Source organism: Triturus cristatus, chromosome 9 (assembly GCF_964204655.1).
Source record: "Triturus cristatus chromosome 9, aTriCri1.1, whole genome shotgun sequence".
NCBI classification, from domain to species: Eukaryota; Metazoa; Chordata; class Amphibia; order Caudata; family Salamandridae; genus Triturus; species Triturus cristatus.
This window is the reverse complement of record NC_140592.1, coordinates 59,717,031-59,735,074: the sequence shown is the minus strand read 5'-3', so window position 1 is coordinate 59,735,074 and position 18,044 is coordinate 59,717,031. Positions and strand designations below refer to the sequence as shown.

Here is an 18,044-nt window from a genome sequence, read left to right as displayed (position 1 = left end):
GATTTTCAGAAAAAGAGTGAAAGCAGGTGCAATTTCATGATTTTCTAGGATTTGCTTAATTGCATAGGTGCCTATGACCTTAAAGTATATAAGAAGTTACCAAGTTAAAAAGCATTACCTCTGTGTGTTGGAAAACTTGCATTAGAAAAAACGTAATGGCTCCTTAGTGATTGATTATAGTTTGAGAGCATTATTATAATGGGTCTTCTGTGGGCATTTGATCTTCTATCCCAGGGCAGTACCATATCAGAATTGAGTTGCTTTTTCCAATTTAGAAATGGGAAAAACTCAAGGCTTCATACTATGACAATGTATGATTTTTCCTGCACATTTTTAAAAGCATAGATTTAAATATGTTTTAAATTTAAACCTTGTTTAGAATTTCTAATATGTGCTTGTACATTCTAGTTCCTATACCATCCTGTTGCATTCATAAGTAGAGAAAAAGCGGGAGACTAGCAAGGTAATTTAACTGTGAAAATAGTACAAAGATTCCTACTTGACCTGTATACCTTAAAGACTGGCTCTTAGTGCCTAACTTCTCAACCACCAATTACTCCAATATACAATAGTTTGTATTTTGTTTATTACCATTTATGATAATTTTTTTGTCTAAAGCTTGTTTTCCGAACTCATTTGTTTTATCCAAGCAAAATTCAATACAAAGTTTACAATTTTATCAAAATATATACATGACAATAACACATTGTATTATTTAAAAAAATGACACCCAATTTTACCATATGTTGGCCCATATCTATATTCACTCTCTGCTTCATACATCACACTAACACATTCACACTACAATCCCTCATTCATACCCCAGCCTGATCTCACAGACACCTTCGATTGAATCTCTATTATACCTATTGTATATTGGAGTGAATGGTGGTCGAGACATTAGGCACTAAGAGCCAGTCTTTAAGGTTTACAGGTCAAGTGGGAATCTTTGTACAATTTTCTTGTTTTCTTCCCCTTTTCCCAGACCCATAATAAATTCCTAAAGTGTACCTTTTCCTCCTTTTTTTTTTTTATTTTTTTTTTTTAGGTAATTTAACTGTATCTTAAAAGGGGCTACAGAGTGTGCATGGCCAGGGATGAACACCAAACATGTAGGCGCTAAGGCATTAAAACCTACTGCTCTTTACAAATTTCACCAAATGCATGTTGGGCTCTGTTTTCTGCAGGAAGTGAGCTTTGAGAACTAAGTTAATGATAATGTGCCATAACTGCTTGCATTTCTATTATTACACAGGTAAGGATGAGCAACATAATGGGGAAAATGGCCATAACTAGTATATTGATGCCCCAAAGTGTTGAACATTTGTGATACTTTTATTCCATGAAGTTAGGTTTGGTGCCACATCATAGATGTTAAAAAGAAAGGATCTTATGCTTTTGAAAAGTTGTCTAAATCAGTGATTCTTAAGCTTTTGACTTCAGCGGGCTCCCTCTGAATCATTACTGGAATCCTGGGACCCCTATCGAGTCATCATTAGAAACCGTGGACCCTTGACCTAAGCACTTTCCAGGATTTAGACCTCAAAACAATACACAAAAATCCTCCAAAAATATACACCAAATGGATGCTCAAATATTGAAATATTTTGTGTAATTCAGAATCACACATAGCTTTCACATGTTTTATGTTGCAATCTTGTTTGTATATACTTCATTCATTTTAATTGATTCATTTCAATATTATTTAATTTTGTAAAACGGTTGCGGGTCTGTGACCCCCAGGGGTCCTCAAACCACTGGTTTAAATGACAATTATGCCGCTTTCCTAGTGTCCTCGGTGTTGGTGACTTGTGGAAATTATATCAGCCTTGTTTGTAAGAGAACTCTTAATGTAATGTTTGTTTGCGCTTTATTGACTACGTAGCGACTAATATACTTTGTGGGAATCAGAGCAAGCTAACATATTTTTAATTGTATTTTAATTTCTCTTACAGGTACTATGCTTGTCTCTGTGGACATGAAGAACTTGTCCGTTACCTTTTGGCCAATGGTAAGAAAAGTAAAAGGTCCACCCATGCTAAACATCCAGGCTGACTTGTAGATTGTAGGTATTTTACAATATTGAGAGTGCAAGTGACCCTACTCAGATCAGAAAACGAAACATACATATGTGTCTTGCTAGAGGTCCGTAAGGAAGGCTTGTTTTTAGATGTGGCGAGATATCACAGTTATCTTGGTGACCTATTGTTACCAATTCTTTAAAATATAAAACGAATTGGCTTTGGCTACAGCCAGAGGAGTATTACTGTCTTGCCTCATGCTATGCACTCTTAAGTGTATTATTCTGCCTTCCAAGAAGTGCTTCTATTGGAAGCCAGAGGCACTATTTTACATATGAAAAGTACTCGATCATCACACTGTTTTCCACATTTACTTGTTTATTTTCTACTCACATTTTTGCCACCTTGCCCCCCCCTCCTCAGCAACAGCAAAGCCAGCAGGGCTTACTTTATTGAGTTTGAGAGTATTGCTTGGACAGTATTTGATAATACATTGTCACGTTAAAGCCAAACCTATTACTCTGCATTGCTTGTTGAATCAGGTTCCTTTTTAATTTTAGTTTCTTTTATAAACATTGCAGCTTTGTAATCAGCATTGCACCTTTGAAATCGGCAAATATATTTTTGGGCAAGGTCATCTATCTGTTTTCTGGTTTACCTATTTTTATTTTATCTCACAACTACAAAGGCTAATGAAGCTCATTGGCATGTAACAGTTGCAGCCATATTTGTAGTCTTGTGAGGAACCAAGGGGAGGCTTTGATGCCATGAATAACATGTCGCTTTTCAAATTTTGGAGCTCTTGGTGATGTGTTAGAGTAGGCTACGGCAGATCAGAAGCCATGTGGATTTTGGATCCATCTCTAAGGTCGTCTTCCATGCTGCTTTCCTGGAGACCAGATCTCACTGTCTTGAGTTCCTCATTTGGGATAAAAGAGTCCCAGTATTTGTCCCTGCTTAGCCCTTTGCACTGTTGGTCAGTGGACCACCCGCTAATCAGCACCAGATGCTAGCCCTATCCTGAACTGCGGGTTTCACCAGATAAAGCACCGCTGTTTCCAAAGCTACACTGTTTGCAAGTGCAGGCATTCCCGAAATTCTGATTTTATTGGCTCTGAACTCATTCTCTACCTCCAGCTGACATCTCGCTAAATAGGTACTGTTCTCTAAACTGTGGCTGCATTCAACCATTTCATCATGCTTCCACGCCGCCTGATTTATCTTCACCAGTTCACCTTCAATCCTTTTGACCTCGTAGTCCGTGACCGGCAGTTCTTGATCTCATCAAAAGACCCTTCTAGTGATACTCTGCATTGCAACTTGTTTTGTAGTGCCTTCATGGTTGGCGCAACCAGAGATTCACCCTGTCTAACAGTCACTTATCTGTGCTAACTGCTTCACTACACCAGACCTCTGGGCACAAATGTTATCCTTCCGCTTTGTGGGTTTTGACTTGTCCTCTTTGGTGGCCTCAGGGAAATGCAGGATGGGCCTTTACCACCTCCTTTTTTCAGTAACAAAACAGGCTTCACTTCATGGGGAAGTAGGCACCCACACCTATTACACCACCCTCCCCCTCCCACTGAAACTGGCCACTCTCCCTCTCTCTGCAGCTCCACAATCCCATTTGTGCACGACCCGCCAATGTGCCTCCAGATCTCTAAAGAATTGCTCTTTGGAATGCACACCGATCATCGCCAAGTAAGGAAAGCTTCCTCCTCCTATGTTGCATGCTTTCTGGCCTTTGATATGCCTGCCTCTGATTTGCTTGAGAGTGCAGTGCAGCAGTGGGACTAACTGCCACCTCTGTCACTTCCCCATGTACCATAATATGCCTCAGCACATGGCCCAAACCCTGGAGGCGGCCCATGCAAAGCCTCCAAGAGTGCCAGATATCTTGAAGTGGCTGACTCTTCCCCTGATCTATATAAAAAAATAAAATACAGAAGAAATAACATTAAAGGGGAGATTGAAAGGTCAGCTGACCAGCAAAATGAAGTGATATGAGCAGTGGTAAGGAGAACTTGACTTGAAGGTAGACATTGCCACTTTGTAATCTTTGCAAATGAATGAATAATGCATCAATCATGTATGGCAATTCATGGCTAATTTACAAATATTTCATTTCAGGTTAATGTATATTGCTGTTTTTCAAATGGTAGAACACTTCAAGAAAACTAATATTGAATGTTTTTTTCTGAGGCAATGTAATAATGTTTGGTGCTAAACACATGGTGCTATCATTTGTCTTTTCTACAAGGGCTGATCCTTTAAAAAAAATGTCTGTGAACGGGACAGGACCGGAGACAGGGTATTGACTTCCATGTATATTGCAGATATCAGAAAGAAACAGTTAGTTAGGCTTTAAGGCTTGCAGTTCCTGTAACCGACTCATGTCGGTGACTGATCCGCATCGCGTGTGCCTCTACTGCCTAGAGCGCGACCACGACCCCAAGTCGTGCTTCGACTGCCGGACCATGGCCCCGAAGTCTTTGCGGGAGAGGTCCCGAAAGCTACTCGCGGCCCGGCAGTTGGCTCTGTGTCGCTCGAGGTCCCGGTCGTGTAGGAGGTCAAGGGACCGGTAACGGAGCCAACACCATTCTTCCTCTAAGTCTTCGCATTCGGGGTCAGGTAAGTCGAAGAACAAAAAGAAGTTGAAGAAGCATCGTCGCTCTTCAACTTCTCCCCGTCCTTCGGCCGACGCGACTAGGGATGCGGGTGGTGCTTCTCCCGCGACCCCTGCCCAACTTCGGAGTTTTTACAAAGCGATGCATGCCATCTTTGGGCAGCCCGACTCTGCCGGCGTGCCTTCGGGCCCTAGGCCATGGCGTCAGCAGCTTCGGCCTCGGCGCCGCAGGGTCCCCTTGGATCCTGGCCTGGTTCCGGATCTGCGCCGGTCGACCTTGTTATGCCTCCCCCGGCGCCGATTCCACCGGCACCACGTCCGCCACCGGCTTCGGATGTGTCCTCAGCCGACGTCGACCCCGGCCTCCACCTCGAGGTAGACACAGAGTCGGACTGGCGCCGACGGGTCCTTTTGTGCCCCTGTTCTATCCCCGCTCTTTGAGACCAGATTGGCAACCAGAGGAGGGTGAGGGGAGGACTGGGAGGAGTCTGGGGACCCTTTAACAGACCAGTTGGTGTATGAGCAGGACTGGAGAGAGGAACTGGGGGAAGCCAGTGGTTTGGATACCTCACCAGACCGTGGCATGTTGTGTCCTCCTACCGTGGCTACATAGGAGGGAGCGTCATACGCAGTGGTGTTGCGTAGGGCGGCCGAGGCTCTCCACCTTGATCTACCGACTGTGGCAGTCAGGACTAACCTCCTGACAGAGGTGCTTCAGCCGGCAGCAAGCTCTTGGGAGCCCCTGCTGCCGTTAATGAAGCCCTCACGGACATCCTTTGGGCACCTGGTCCAAGCCCAAGACAAGACAGGATGATTGCCCGACTTCTCCGCCTGGCCCCGTGCGACCCCACTTTCCTCTCCCAACACTCCACCCCTGAGAGCTTGGTAGTCCAAGCCTCCATGTCCAAGGGCCCTACCGCTCCCCTGGACACGGAATCCAAAAAGCTGGATCATCTTGGGAAGAAGATGTTTTCTTCCTCCAGCTTGGGACTGCGGTCAGTAAACACTGCATGTCTATTGGGCCGTTATTCCCACTCCGTGTGGTTACGCAAGTGCTGCCTCAGTGCCCGTAGGAGGCCCGGGCCGTGATCTCTCGAACGGTTGCCGAAGGGAGAGACGCAGCGAAGTTTACCATCCGCTGTGGGCAGGATACTGCCAACGCACTTGGAAGGACGATTTCCACGTCAGTAGCCCTTTGTCGCTACGCCTGGTTGAGTTCGACTGTTTTTTCAGGGATGTCCAATCCACGCTTATGGACATGCCCTGTAATGGCCGTCGCCTTTTCGGCGACAAGGCAGACAACGTGCTAGAGCGCTTTAAGGACTCACAGGCTACGGCTAGTTCCTTGGGCCTCTCCACCACCCACCCAGCGCAGTCTGCCTTTCACTACGGAAGGGGTGCCCCGCTACGTCCCACCCAGAGCCACAGGCCAGCGCAGGTTGTTCAGCCCCAGCACAGCCGGGGATGTGGGAACCGCCGCCGTGTTTCTGGGGGCCAGCGGGCGGGCCAGTCCACCTCAGCCCCCTCTGCAGCAGCCTCCAAACCCTTCTAGTCCGACCTTTCAGGGCCACCAAACGCCAGTGGGCGGCAGGATCCGCCATCACCTCCCCCACTGGCGTACCATCATGTCGGACAGGTGGGCTTTGTAAATAGTCCGAAGGGGCTACTCCCTCCCCTTCGAGACTACCCCTCCATCCATGCCACCTCAGTACCATCGCATGTCGGAGGATCACGTGGCCCTTCTTCAACAGGAAGTTTCGGCACTCTTGGCCAAGGAAGCCATCGAGCGCGTTCCTGCCCCGTAAGTAGGTCGTGGTTGCTATTCCCACTACTTTCTGGTGCCCAAGAAGGACAAAGGCCTGCGTCCTATCTTGGATCTCAGGAACGCCAACCACTTCCTCCGGAAGGAGAAGTTAAAAATGTTGACGCTCGTTCAGGTCTTGTCTGCCCTCAACCCTGGAGACTGGATGGTAACATTGGACTTACAGTACCCCTATTTCCACATCCCCGTCTTGCCGGCCCATAGGCGTTACCTACGGTTCACGGTAGGCCATGAGCATTTTCAGTTTACCGCGCTCCCTTTTGGCCTTACCAACCCCCCTCGAATGTTCACCAAAGTGATGGCTTTGGTCGCAAGCTCATCTGCACAGATCAGGGGTTCCACTCTTCCCCCTATCTTGATGACTGGTTGTTGAAGGCTGGCTCGCGCCAGGCTGTCGTCTCCCACCTCCAGACTATGGCCGACCTGCATTCGCTGGGGTTCTCCATCAACGTGCCGAAGTCACACCTTACCCCCTCCCAGAAGCTCCTCTTCATCTGAGCGGTTCTGGACATGACGCATTTCGGGTTTATCCTCTTGAACAGCGAGTCTGGGATATTCGGGCTAGGATTCCGACCTTTCAGCCTCTATCCCGGGTTTCGTCAGGATGACTCTCAGGCTTCTGGGTCTCATGGCCTCCTGCATCCTGCTGGTGGATCATGTCAGATGGCATATGCAGGCTCTGCAGTGGGACCTGAAGTTCCAGTGGGCCCAACATCAAGGGAATCTGTCCAATTGCATCCTGATCTTGGATGGCACTGCACACCAATTGCAGTGGTGGCTTACGAACCAGGATTGGGTCGAAGGCAGATACCTCTCCCTTCCTCAACCAAAGTTCACAGTGGTGACTGATGCATCACTTCTGGGATGGGGCGGCCACATGGGGGCGGCGGAGATCAGAGGCCTCTGGTCTCCGGCGGAGTCCGGGCTCCACATCAACCTTCTGGAGCTTCCGGCTATTCATTTTGCACTCATGGCATTCCTTCCCTCTGTCTGGGGAAGAGTAGTGCAGGTGTTCACGGACAACACCACCGCCATGTGGTAATGCAACAAACAAGGCGGGGTAGGGTCGTGGACCCTATGTCAGGGGGCCCCTCCTCCTCTGGACATGGCTGGAATATCATGGCATATCTCTAGTTGTTCAACACCTGGCAGGTTCTCTGAACGCCAGGGTGGACGAACTCAGCGGCAGGTGCATGATGGATCACGAATGGCGTCTTCACTCGGAGGTGGCGCAAAGTCTCTTTCAGCAGTAGGGCGAGCCTTGGTTAGATCTATTCACCACCGAAGAGAACGCGCAATGTCAGCAGTTCTGCGCGTTGGAATTTCCAAGACGGCACTCGCTAGGCGACGCTTTTCGTCGCGAGTGGAGTTCCGATCTTCTATACGACTTTCCGCCTATACCACTTTTGCCAAGAGTGCTGAAGGAGATCAAGCATGACTGGGCCCAAGTCATTCTTGTGGCTTTGGATTGGGCACAAAGAGTCTGGTTTCCCAAGCTGCTCAACATGGCCATTAATCCTCCGATCAGACTGCCTCTTCGGGAGGATCTTCTGTCACAGCAGCAGGGGACGGTCCTCCACCCGAACCTGTCCAGCCTCCACCTCCTTGCGTGGAGATTGAGCGGCGGCAGTTGACGTCGTTTGACCTGCCTCCCGAAGTCTGCGATGTTATCTTGGCAGCCAGTCGTCCTTCCACTAAGACGGTATACGCCTGCAGATGGAACAAACTTGTGGCATGGCGCGCAGCAAAGACTGTGGATCCCCTTTCCGCCCCTCTTTCTGAGGTTCTCCTGTTCCTACTTTCTTTGGCCCAGCAGGGCACTCAAAGGGTTACTTCTTGGCCATTTCAGACTTCCTTAGGCTTCCTGATCAGCCTTCTCTTTTCAAGTCCCCTGTTGTAAATAGATTCCATAAGGGCATTACTCATCTTTTTCCTCCTGTTCCCTTCATAATGCCTCAGTGGGACTTGACCTTGGTTTTTACCTACCTCATGTGCGCTCCCTTTGAGCTGCTATATCACTGTCCTCTCAGACTGCTCACTTTGAAAACTGCCTTTCTGGTGGCCATCACCTTCGCACCCAGGGTGAGTGAGCTACAAGCTCTTTTTTCCAAGCCTCCCTTTCTGGCTGTCCATCCGGACAAGGTCATCCTGAGAACTAGACCGTACTTTCTTCTCTAGGTTTTTACTTCTTTCCGCATTGGCCAAACCATCACTTTGCACACCTTCTTTCCGCCTCCGCATCCTTCAAAAGAGGAAGGTAGGCTCCACCGTCTGGATCCAAAACGTGCGCTTTCCATCTACTTGGATCGCACCAAACAATTCCGGGTGGACGACCAGCTCTTGGTTGGTTACGTGGGCGCTAAGAAAGGTTGGGCTGTGAACAAACAAACCATCTCCAGGTGGGTTGTTCTGTGCATCAAAGCCTGCTACTCTTTGCCAAAGAAGGAGCCTCCCGTGGGGCTGCGCGCCCATTTCACCAGGGCGACGGCAGCTACTACTGCTTTTGGACAAGGAGTCCCCCTGAATGACATCTGTCAGGCAGCTTCGTGGGCATCGCTGCACATATTCACCAAACACTACTGCCTAGACAGCCAAGTCCAGAGAGACGGCTTCTTTGGCCATTCTGTTCTCCAGGACTTTCCGGTGTGAATTTGGTTCGCAGACCCACTTCCGGGGTTGGTATTGCTGGGGTATCTATTCTAAGGTGAGGAATCTATAACTAACTGTTTCTTTCAGATGAACAAGTTACTTACCTTCGGTAACAATATATATGTAAGAAACATAGGTTAGTTATAGATTCCTTACCGCCCCACCCATCCTCCCCGTTCTGCGAACTGACTTCTAGGGTTAAGGTCATCCTTTCAGGGCCCTAGTTTTGTGCACCAGTAGTCAGTGTCTTGTATGGCTCTGCGCTTCTGGCGTAGAAAGTCGAGTACAGAACTGACATCAGCGCGCGAGGGCGGCATCTATGTAGCTACCGCGACTTCATCCCGACAAACACTACGACGAACGCGGAGTCGACGGACGCCCCCTTCTGACGCGCAGGGGTACTGCTTACAAAAAGCTTTCCGGAGCCAGTCTGACGACTGGGGGTAATTTTAAGGTGAGGAATCTATAACTAACCTATGTTTCTTACAGATATATAGTTACCGAAGGTAAGTAACTTGTTCGTTAAGCATAGCTTTAAGTTAAAAAAAAAATAAAGGTAACTGGGACTTCCTGGGGTTTGTGGTCAGTTTCATCACATAACAACTTGTAATCCAAATTTTAAAAAATGGTGGTCACGGTAAATGGTGGTCCCGGTCACTGAAGTGTATTGGCTGACCTGGTGGTGTTTTGAGGGGGACAGCTTGCATTAATGGCACCAGGGAAATCGATGGGCTGACTCTGTGCCCACAAAGCAGTGTAACCGAAAAATGGCATGCAGACTACATCTATGTTATGTGTGTGTGCACCTTACTGTTTAGATAAACCGCAAGTACAAGTACATTGGGAGTAAAGCTCTCGAGAACATTGTGCCCCCAAATATCTTACCACCCCATCTGCTCTGGTCTTTTTGGTTTCCTGTAAGAGCTTGATAGTCCTCGCTTGTGAGTCACAACTTGCCTTCATAGTGCATAAACACATGTGCAAAATGTCAAATTGATAGGAACTAGACAGGACTATAAGGCTCCACCGTCTGGATCCAAAACGTGCGCTTTCCATCTACTTGGATCGCACCAAACAATTCCGGGTGGACGACCAGCTCTTGGTTGGTTACGTGGGCGCTAAGAAAGGTTGGGCTGTGAACAAACAAACCATCTCCAGGTGGGTTGTTCTGTGCATCAAAGCCTGCTACTCTTTGCCAAAGAAGGAGCCTCCCGTGGGGCTGCGCGCCCATTTCACCAGGGCGACGGCAGCTACTACTGCTTTTGGACAAGGAGTCCCCCTGAATGACATCTGTCAGGCAGCTTCGTGGGCATCGCTGCACATATTCACCAAACACTACTGCCTAGACAGCCAAGTCCAGAGAGACGGCTTCTTTGGCCGTTCTGTTCTCCAGGACTTTCTGGTGTGAATTTGGTTCGCAGACCCACTTCCGGGGTTGGTATTGCTGGGGTATCTATTCTAAGGTGAGGAATCTATAACTAACTGTTTCTTTCAGATGAACAAGTTACTTACCTTCGGTAACAATATATATGTAAGAAACATAGGTTAGTTATAGATTCCGTACCGCCCCACCCATCCTCTCCGTTCTGCGAACTGACTTCTAGGGTCATCCTTTCAGGGCCCTAGTTTTGTGCACCAGTAGTCAGTGTCTTGTATGGCTCTGCGCTTCTGGCGTAGAAAGTCGAGTACAGAACTGACATCAGCGCGCAAGGGCGGCATCTATGTAGCTACCGCGACTTCATCCCGACAAACACTACGACGAACGCGGAGTCGACGGACGCCCCCTTCTGACGCGCAGGGGTACTGCTTACAAAAAGCTTTCCGGAGCCAGTCTGACGACTGGGGGTAATTTTAAGGTGAGGAATCTATAACTAACCTATGTTTCTTACAGATATATAGTTACCGAAGGTAAGTAACTTGTTCGTTAAGCATAGCTTTAAGTTAAAAAAAAAATAAAGGTAACTGGGACTTCCTGGGGTTTGTGGTCAGTTTCATCACATAACAACTTGTAATCCAAATTTTAAAAAATGGTGGTCACGGTAAATGGTGGTCACGGTCACTGAAGTGTATTGGCTGACCTGGTGGTGTTTTGAGGGGGACAGCTTGCATTAATGGCACCAGGGAAATCGATGGGCTGACTCTGTGCCCACAAAGCAGTGTAACCGAAAAATGGCATGCAGACTACATCTATGTTATGTGTGTGTGCACCTTAATGTTTAGATAAACCGCAAGTACAAGTACATTGGGAGTAAAGCTCTCGAGAACATTGTGCCCCCAAATATCTTACCACCCCATCTGCTCTGGTCTTTTAGGTTTCCTGTAAGAGCTTGATAGTCCTCGCTTGTGAGTCACAACTTGCCTTCATAGTGCATAAACACATGTGCAAAATGTCAAATTGATAGGAACTAGACAGGACTATAAGACTCACCACAGTTCATTAGTGACTTTCATTCAACAACTCATAACATCTTTAGGAGAGGCTACTGCATAATGAAATTCAAGATAAAAAAATACCATTACCCCATATGTTTGTACAAGGTATCTACACAAACGAATACATTCTTCATCATAATCACTGACCCACAGGTGTATAAGTGCAGTCCATGTATTACCAAGCAACTTTACAAAGCCCCTGACTGCTTTTAAACCAAAATGATCGTGCCAGATTAATAGCACCATAATCAGACTCCTTACTGTATTTTGAACCCAACGTTCAAGACTGTCACCAAACTCCTGGCACCGGTCTCACAGAAATCATCATAACAATTGTAGCAGACCAGACCAAGGCTGTATATTTATCTCTAGCCCAGGATTCCTGACTCACAGACGCCAAACACACCGTTGTTATTCTTATTCTTAAGTTCTTGTATAGCGCGTAGCTACCCATTGGGCTTCCCAGCGCTTAGAGGACAGCTTGGACACCCTGCTGCTGTAAAAGACATTACCAGAAGGTAGGTTTGTTTGACAATTACAGACCAGACTCAAAGCTACTCTATAGTTCAGCTGCAAAGGTTGCCATAAGCGAGGGCCTTATGTCTATAAAAGACGAGGAATCCATAGCCCTGAATATTCTGAGTCTCTCAGCTGCATGCATCATGGTAGACCGTGAAATCATGTGAGCTTTTAGAGATTTCAGCAGTGACTTTGGAATAGATCTACTTCTTTCTCCTTGGTTGACTATACTTTATGTGATGCATCCTCTCAGGCACCAGGAAAGTTGCTTTTGTGGTGCCTTAAGGATCAATGTTAAATGATCTGTTCTACTTGAAGTTGGATAAAGAAGCAGAGGACACACAGTGACAAATCTATGTGGTGCTCTGTGCCTCAATACAGTGTCCTGTGGCTTCTGTTGGCAAAAGGGCAGCTCTATTTGCCTAAATGGATCTAAAGCCCAGGAGCTGATCCCAAGTGGACCACCCTGAAATGGACTACCTTTTGGATGACCAGAATCCCAGATGTTGCCCCAAAGTAACAACTCGCGGTATCAAATTTTACTTGGTCCTCTAGTTTGACTCCCAGATAAACTCTTTAGACAGCGACCCAGCTTTCCAAATCTATTTACTGAGAAATGTGCTTGTAATACTTGTAAGAAATTGGGGTGTTGGTTAACTGGACTATGAGCCCTGGTCAAGCAGCAACCACAATCCTTGTCAGGGTGAGGCACAAGCCAACTATAAATTAACCTCTGCTCAGCCCTCTGGTAGCTTAGCGCAGAGCAGTTAGGCTTAGCTTAGAGGCGATGTTTAAAGTATTTGTGCAACACTTCAAACAGTAAGCCAGTGAAAACAGCACACACCAGGTTAGAAAAATGAAAAGTTTTAAAATAAATAACGAGACCAAAACAGCAAAAATCCAATAATTAGAACCGGAGATATTCAAATTTATATATTTCTGTTAAAATAGCGCCAAAAGTGCGGCTATCTGGTTGCGCCGCACCGGCACAAAGTCACAAGTTCAGGCTAACCATGATGGAGTGCAGCTCGGACCCCAGTTAGGCCCGCCAAACCTGGTTTGCGATGCTTCAGCTCTAAGATGCGGTGAGGCTGTGATGCGAGGGCCTGAGTCGCCATTGAGAATCCCGTCTATGGGACTTGCAATGCAAAGTCCGGCATCGAAGTTGTGGTGCCCAGTCGGTTCCGGGGAGCTGCGAGGCTGCTATGCAGATTCTGGTGTCTTTATCGAGGCTGCCATCGATGAGATATGCGAGGGCCTGCACCAAGGATGTGTTGTGTGGTGGCAGTTCCAATGGGGCTGCGGAAGCGATGCAGGTCTTTCCGATGGGTCCAATCCATGCAGCAGTGGTGGTGCAGCTGTTCTGTTTGGGTTTGCACCACACAGCAGAGGCGATGCGTCCGGTACACTGGATCCACAGAGGTTGGAAGAGCCCCTTGAGCCCAATTTCAGGGGTCCAGTATTAGGGTGGCACCACTTGGCAGAGTAGACTCACTTATGGAAGAGTAAGGTACAAGCTTGTTGGAAGCCTGTTATATCTCTGAGGCTTCAGATCAGGAGGCCAGCCAATTAGCCCTTATAGTCACTCTGAATTTTGGGTTCAAGAGATTCTGGTCCAGTCCTTCTCATCCAGGTAAGAGGGCAGCAAGCATGAGGTCAGCACAGCAGGGCAGTAGTCCAACTGAGTGGCAGAGTATCCACAGGTCTAGAAGTGAACTTAAGAGTTGGTGTCTGAGATCCAGTATTTATACCCAGTTGTGCCTATAAAGTGGGGAGAAGCTTCTGGAGGCATGCCTTTGAAGCACTGGTGCCTTGCTTTCCTAGCTCCAGACTAAGTACAGGGGGGATGCTGCTTTTTGTGTGGAGGCAGGACACCGTCTATTCAGGTGCAAGTGCAAGACTTGGTTGTTCGAATAAGATTTGACCAGCAGCAGCGACAAGCGCCCGAGACCCTAACGGGTGAGTTGCAGCGTTATATAAATGATTGATTGGCTGATACATCAAGTCATGTGACCCAGAGGCAAACTGCAGTCGCTAATGGCTAAGGCAAGAAAATGCCAACTTTCTAGAAGTAGCATTTTCAAGATTGTAAGTAGAAATCCAGCTTCACTGTAAGTTAGGATTTTTCATTACAGTTCCAGAGACTCCAAACATAAACCAGTTACCTGTTACCTGTTCCCATTTGGAAATGACACTTCTAAGATTTAATAAGTTAATTCCAATATTATCCTATGGGTGAGGTAGGTCTTGCAGTTGTGAAAAACGAATGTAAGAGTTTTCCAATACCAGGAAATGGAAAGCTCAAAGGTACTTGACCATCTTTTTTTAAATACACTGCACCCTGTCCTCTGGGCTGTCCAGGGCCTATCCTAGGAGAGACGTATATGTATTACAACGGAAGGTTTGGGACTTGCCTGGTCGAAATTGCTGTTTAAAACTACACATACACAGGCTGCACTGGCAGGCCTGAGACATTTTTAAAGTTCTTATTAAGTTGGTGGCACAATGAGTGCTGCAGGCCCACTAGTAGCATTTCATTTACAGGCCCTGGGAACACACAGCACCACTTTACTAGGGACTTACAAGTGAATTCAATATGCCAATGTGGTATAAGCCAATCTGACATGATTTAAGGAGAGAGCATAATCATGTTGGCACTGGTAAGCAGTATTCAAGTGCGCAGAGTCCTAACACAGGATGTCTGAATGCAAAAAGTTAGGGGGGGAAATGCGCCAAGTAGGCCAGGGCTAATACTAGTGCACATGGAAAGACCTGTAGAGCTAACTAGTTCCTTTTTTCTATCAAAATCACATTATTGCAGCTTGATTTACATTGACCTCCCCAAGAAAACTGAACTATAACCACAGCGTACGCAGAGTTGAGCGCTGGTGGTCTGTTTTCATATGCCAACGTTTATTCACATGACATTTACCTGAAGGGGTTGCATTTTGTCCCACTTTAGAAAGCGTCACAATCGTCCTGTGCATCGTGAATAAAGGCCCCAAATACCTGAGAGCCTAGTGCCACGCTACATACAATGCACAAATCTTAGACTTTTAATTCTTTGTCCATCAGATGACACAAAATCTGTCAGATCAAACACTGAAGCCGTTAGATCATGTTGACCCTCTGCCCTGCTATTCACCCATTATCGAAGTTTGGGGGGGGGGGGCAGCCTTACCGGTTTCGGTGCGGCACAGCTCTCCCCAGGCTCCTCCGAGATAAAGCGTAAGGTAAACCTCGAGCATTCCCCCACTTGTGCTGCTGCCCGGTGTTCGAGAGACAACGGGACTGGTGTGAGCGAGCCCGGGCACCGCGCGCGACCAGCTGCCTTCACGGTCTCCTTTCCTGGTTAGCCAGTTTTGGTCGGTCCCGAGTCACGGCGAGGAGAAGGAGCGCTGCATGCAAGCCTCGCGGGGTGGAGCATCGACGTCCGGGGTAGAAGAGAGGGGCAGCTGAATGGCGGTGCCTGGAACACATGGCTGTAGAAGTCGCAGGTTCGATACTACAATGAGGTAAAACGCGGTTTTGTTGGGAGTTATGAGCTGCCATCGGGTGTTAATTCATTTTGCAGTTGCTAGCGTGAAGACAAAAAAAAAATGTGCAAGAATAAGAAAAAACACAGGCCCGTATGGGCCTTGAAACCGTGCATATATGTTAGTATCAGTTTAATGCTTAGGGGTGCCACATGGTCTGTTGTCTTTTTCGGGTAGGCACTATAGGCACTATATACATCTTGTCATGGTGGGAGTGCAACATGCAATTGATGGTTTACGAAAATACCAACAAAGTTAAAAGTTCAAACACAAACGAGAGCGGGAGATATTACTGCTTCCGATTTAATCTTTGCTACTAAAGCAGCCTCGCAGACTCCGCAGCCCTCCCCGTCGAGCTCTATTTTAATTGCAAACAGGAGCATTTGGAGAGAGGCCGCCATTGCGCCAAATGTCCTTTGGCAGACGATGTTACATCAGGTTGTTGTAACTGTGTGTTAGAAGACAGGCCCTCTTGGATAACTGGGGGGAACACCAGGGCAATAAGTGCTGTTTAAAGGCAGGTTCTTCTCGCTGCTCAGGAGGATTTCTAGGAGCGCACGGTGATGCGTCACTGGCATTTTGTATCCGTTATCAGCGGGTCCAACACGAGTTATGCTGACAACTGGAGGGGCCATGCAATTCAGAATTTGTCACTAATACTTATAAATACGGGAGTTTATTCAGATACATTTCTCCTACAATTGCAGTAAACTGGATTCGCCAGTTACTAAAATAATGTTATTATGCCCCCTCAGTCCAAACAGACTCAGACACGTATATTAACTCCACAGCTACTGGGCCATTCCTTAACTTCAGCACTGGGTTCTAGTTCTTGGCGCGATACATGAGGGAACTACGAGCGTGAGGCCCAGGTTAACCGGGCAGTGCAAGGAACAGGTAAGCACACTTAATTAAATACCTTTGGCCTGCCTGTAGTGTTGTAGACTTTGCTGCTTATATCTGACTTCCTGTATGTAGCACAAGGCACCCGAAATATGGTAAACGGCGGAAGTTTTGCGTGTGTGTAACCCTAGAGTTGCAGCAACAAATCTAGCTTTAAAGGCAGCCTAAAGGCCGTGCATACCACTGTCCTAGAGCCTGCAGCACATGCATGGAAAAAGCGGGCCCTGGCACGATGGGATAGAGTGGGTCAGCAAAGTAGCTTGGTCTTTCGAAGTCGTGCAGCTAGTTGGCCAGACTGGGAAGAAGGCATAAGCCGGGCTCTCTTCAGTAGCGTGCGGGGCGGCCCAGCGTAGATGGACTAGCCCATAAAGGCCTGGCTTGGGGCTGGCCCATAAATGCTCTAAGTATTGGTTTTGCCGCCAGATGCAAATGCCATGGCGGCACTGTCCCAAGCTACAGGTGTCGGTTCTTCGTCTCCCCCCACATGGCAGAGAGAGCTCCCAGGCTCAGAAGGACGGCTGCTGGTTTGGTCATGCGCATGTAATAGAGCAGTGGCCAAAACCACATGTGGTTTTGGCCACTTGGCAGCAATTTGTTGTCGGATGGTTAATACTGAGGGATCTATTGCGCAGTTGATGTGGGGAAGTGGCCACCCTGTACCTCCGAGTTTAAAAAAAAAAAAAAATAGTTGGGGGCGGATTAAGCCGGACCATGTTGACGGGTAGCTAGTTTTGGCTATGCATCAAAAGTCACGAGGTAGGATGGTAAATGCACATTTCTGAATGGGTGATGCGCCCCTTTAGTGGACGAGCCAGGAACAAAAGACGCATTTATATTTGCTGTCAGTTGTGGACCCCACCCTTCACGGAACATCAGGGGACTCATCTGTGCACTGTCCTGACGATTCCAATGTCCTCTGGCGTGCAAGGTCGTAACGCCTTACCAGCAGAAATGCGGTTTTGTTGCCGGTCCCGGAATTCCACGCGCCGCCCTATTCGACACAATACGAGGTATATATAATTGCTGCAGGCTTGGTTGGAATGACGGGCAGCAATTTTTGGATGGTCGAACCACCCCCTTTCCCTGAGCTGGGTTCCGGGATTGGAAGGTATACAACAGTAATTATGCGTTTTTAGTGTTACACTCAAAGCCTGGTTAGTTTATTGTGCCAATCCTGGTGAGTAGAGAAGGGGCACTGAGTGGAGTTGCATTTGTATCCAGGGGAGGACAGCCGGGGGCCGTGATGGGTCGTTGGCTGAAGGATGTTTAGTTGCAGGGGACAATAGTGATGTTGAGTAAAAAAATAAATATACGAGGTCACAGGTGGCGCCTAAGAACACGGCCAGGAGGCACAGTAATCGAAAATGGCTTGGTATGCAGTGTAAGCTAGGCCAGCAGAAAATGTGCGGATAAGTCATGTTCATGTCAAGGGTGGTGCAGTAGGTGCTGGGCGCCTTGAGCCTTTTATTGCTTATAGTGGGAGTTCCAATTTCCATTGACAGACGGTCACACACTTCAAAGTTGTTGACAACAAC

General features: G+C 47.5%; 1 protein-coding gene across 1 annotated transcript in view; it reads left to right on the top strand.

The window, feature by feature from the left end:
• ABTB1 (ankyrin repeat and BTB domain containing 1) overlaps positions 1-18,044 on the top strand; it is a 190,151-nt gene that overhangs the window by 26,313 nt on the left and 145,794 nt on the right. Inside the window, exon 3 of the mRNA XM_085624404.1 lies at positions 1,956-2,011. Within this exon, the coding sequence (XP_085480530.1) occupies positions 1,956-2,011 (56 nt within the window). The remainder of the gene's footprint in view (positions 1-1,955; positions 2,012-18,044) is intronic.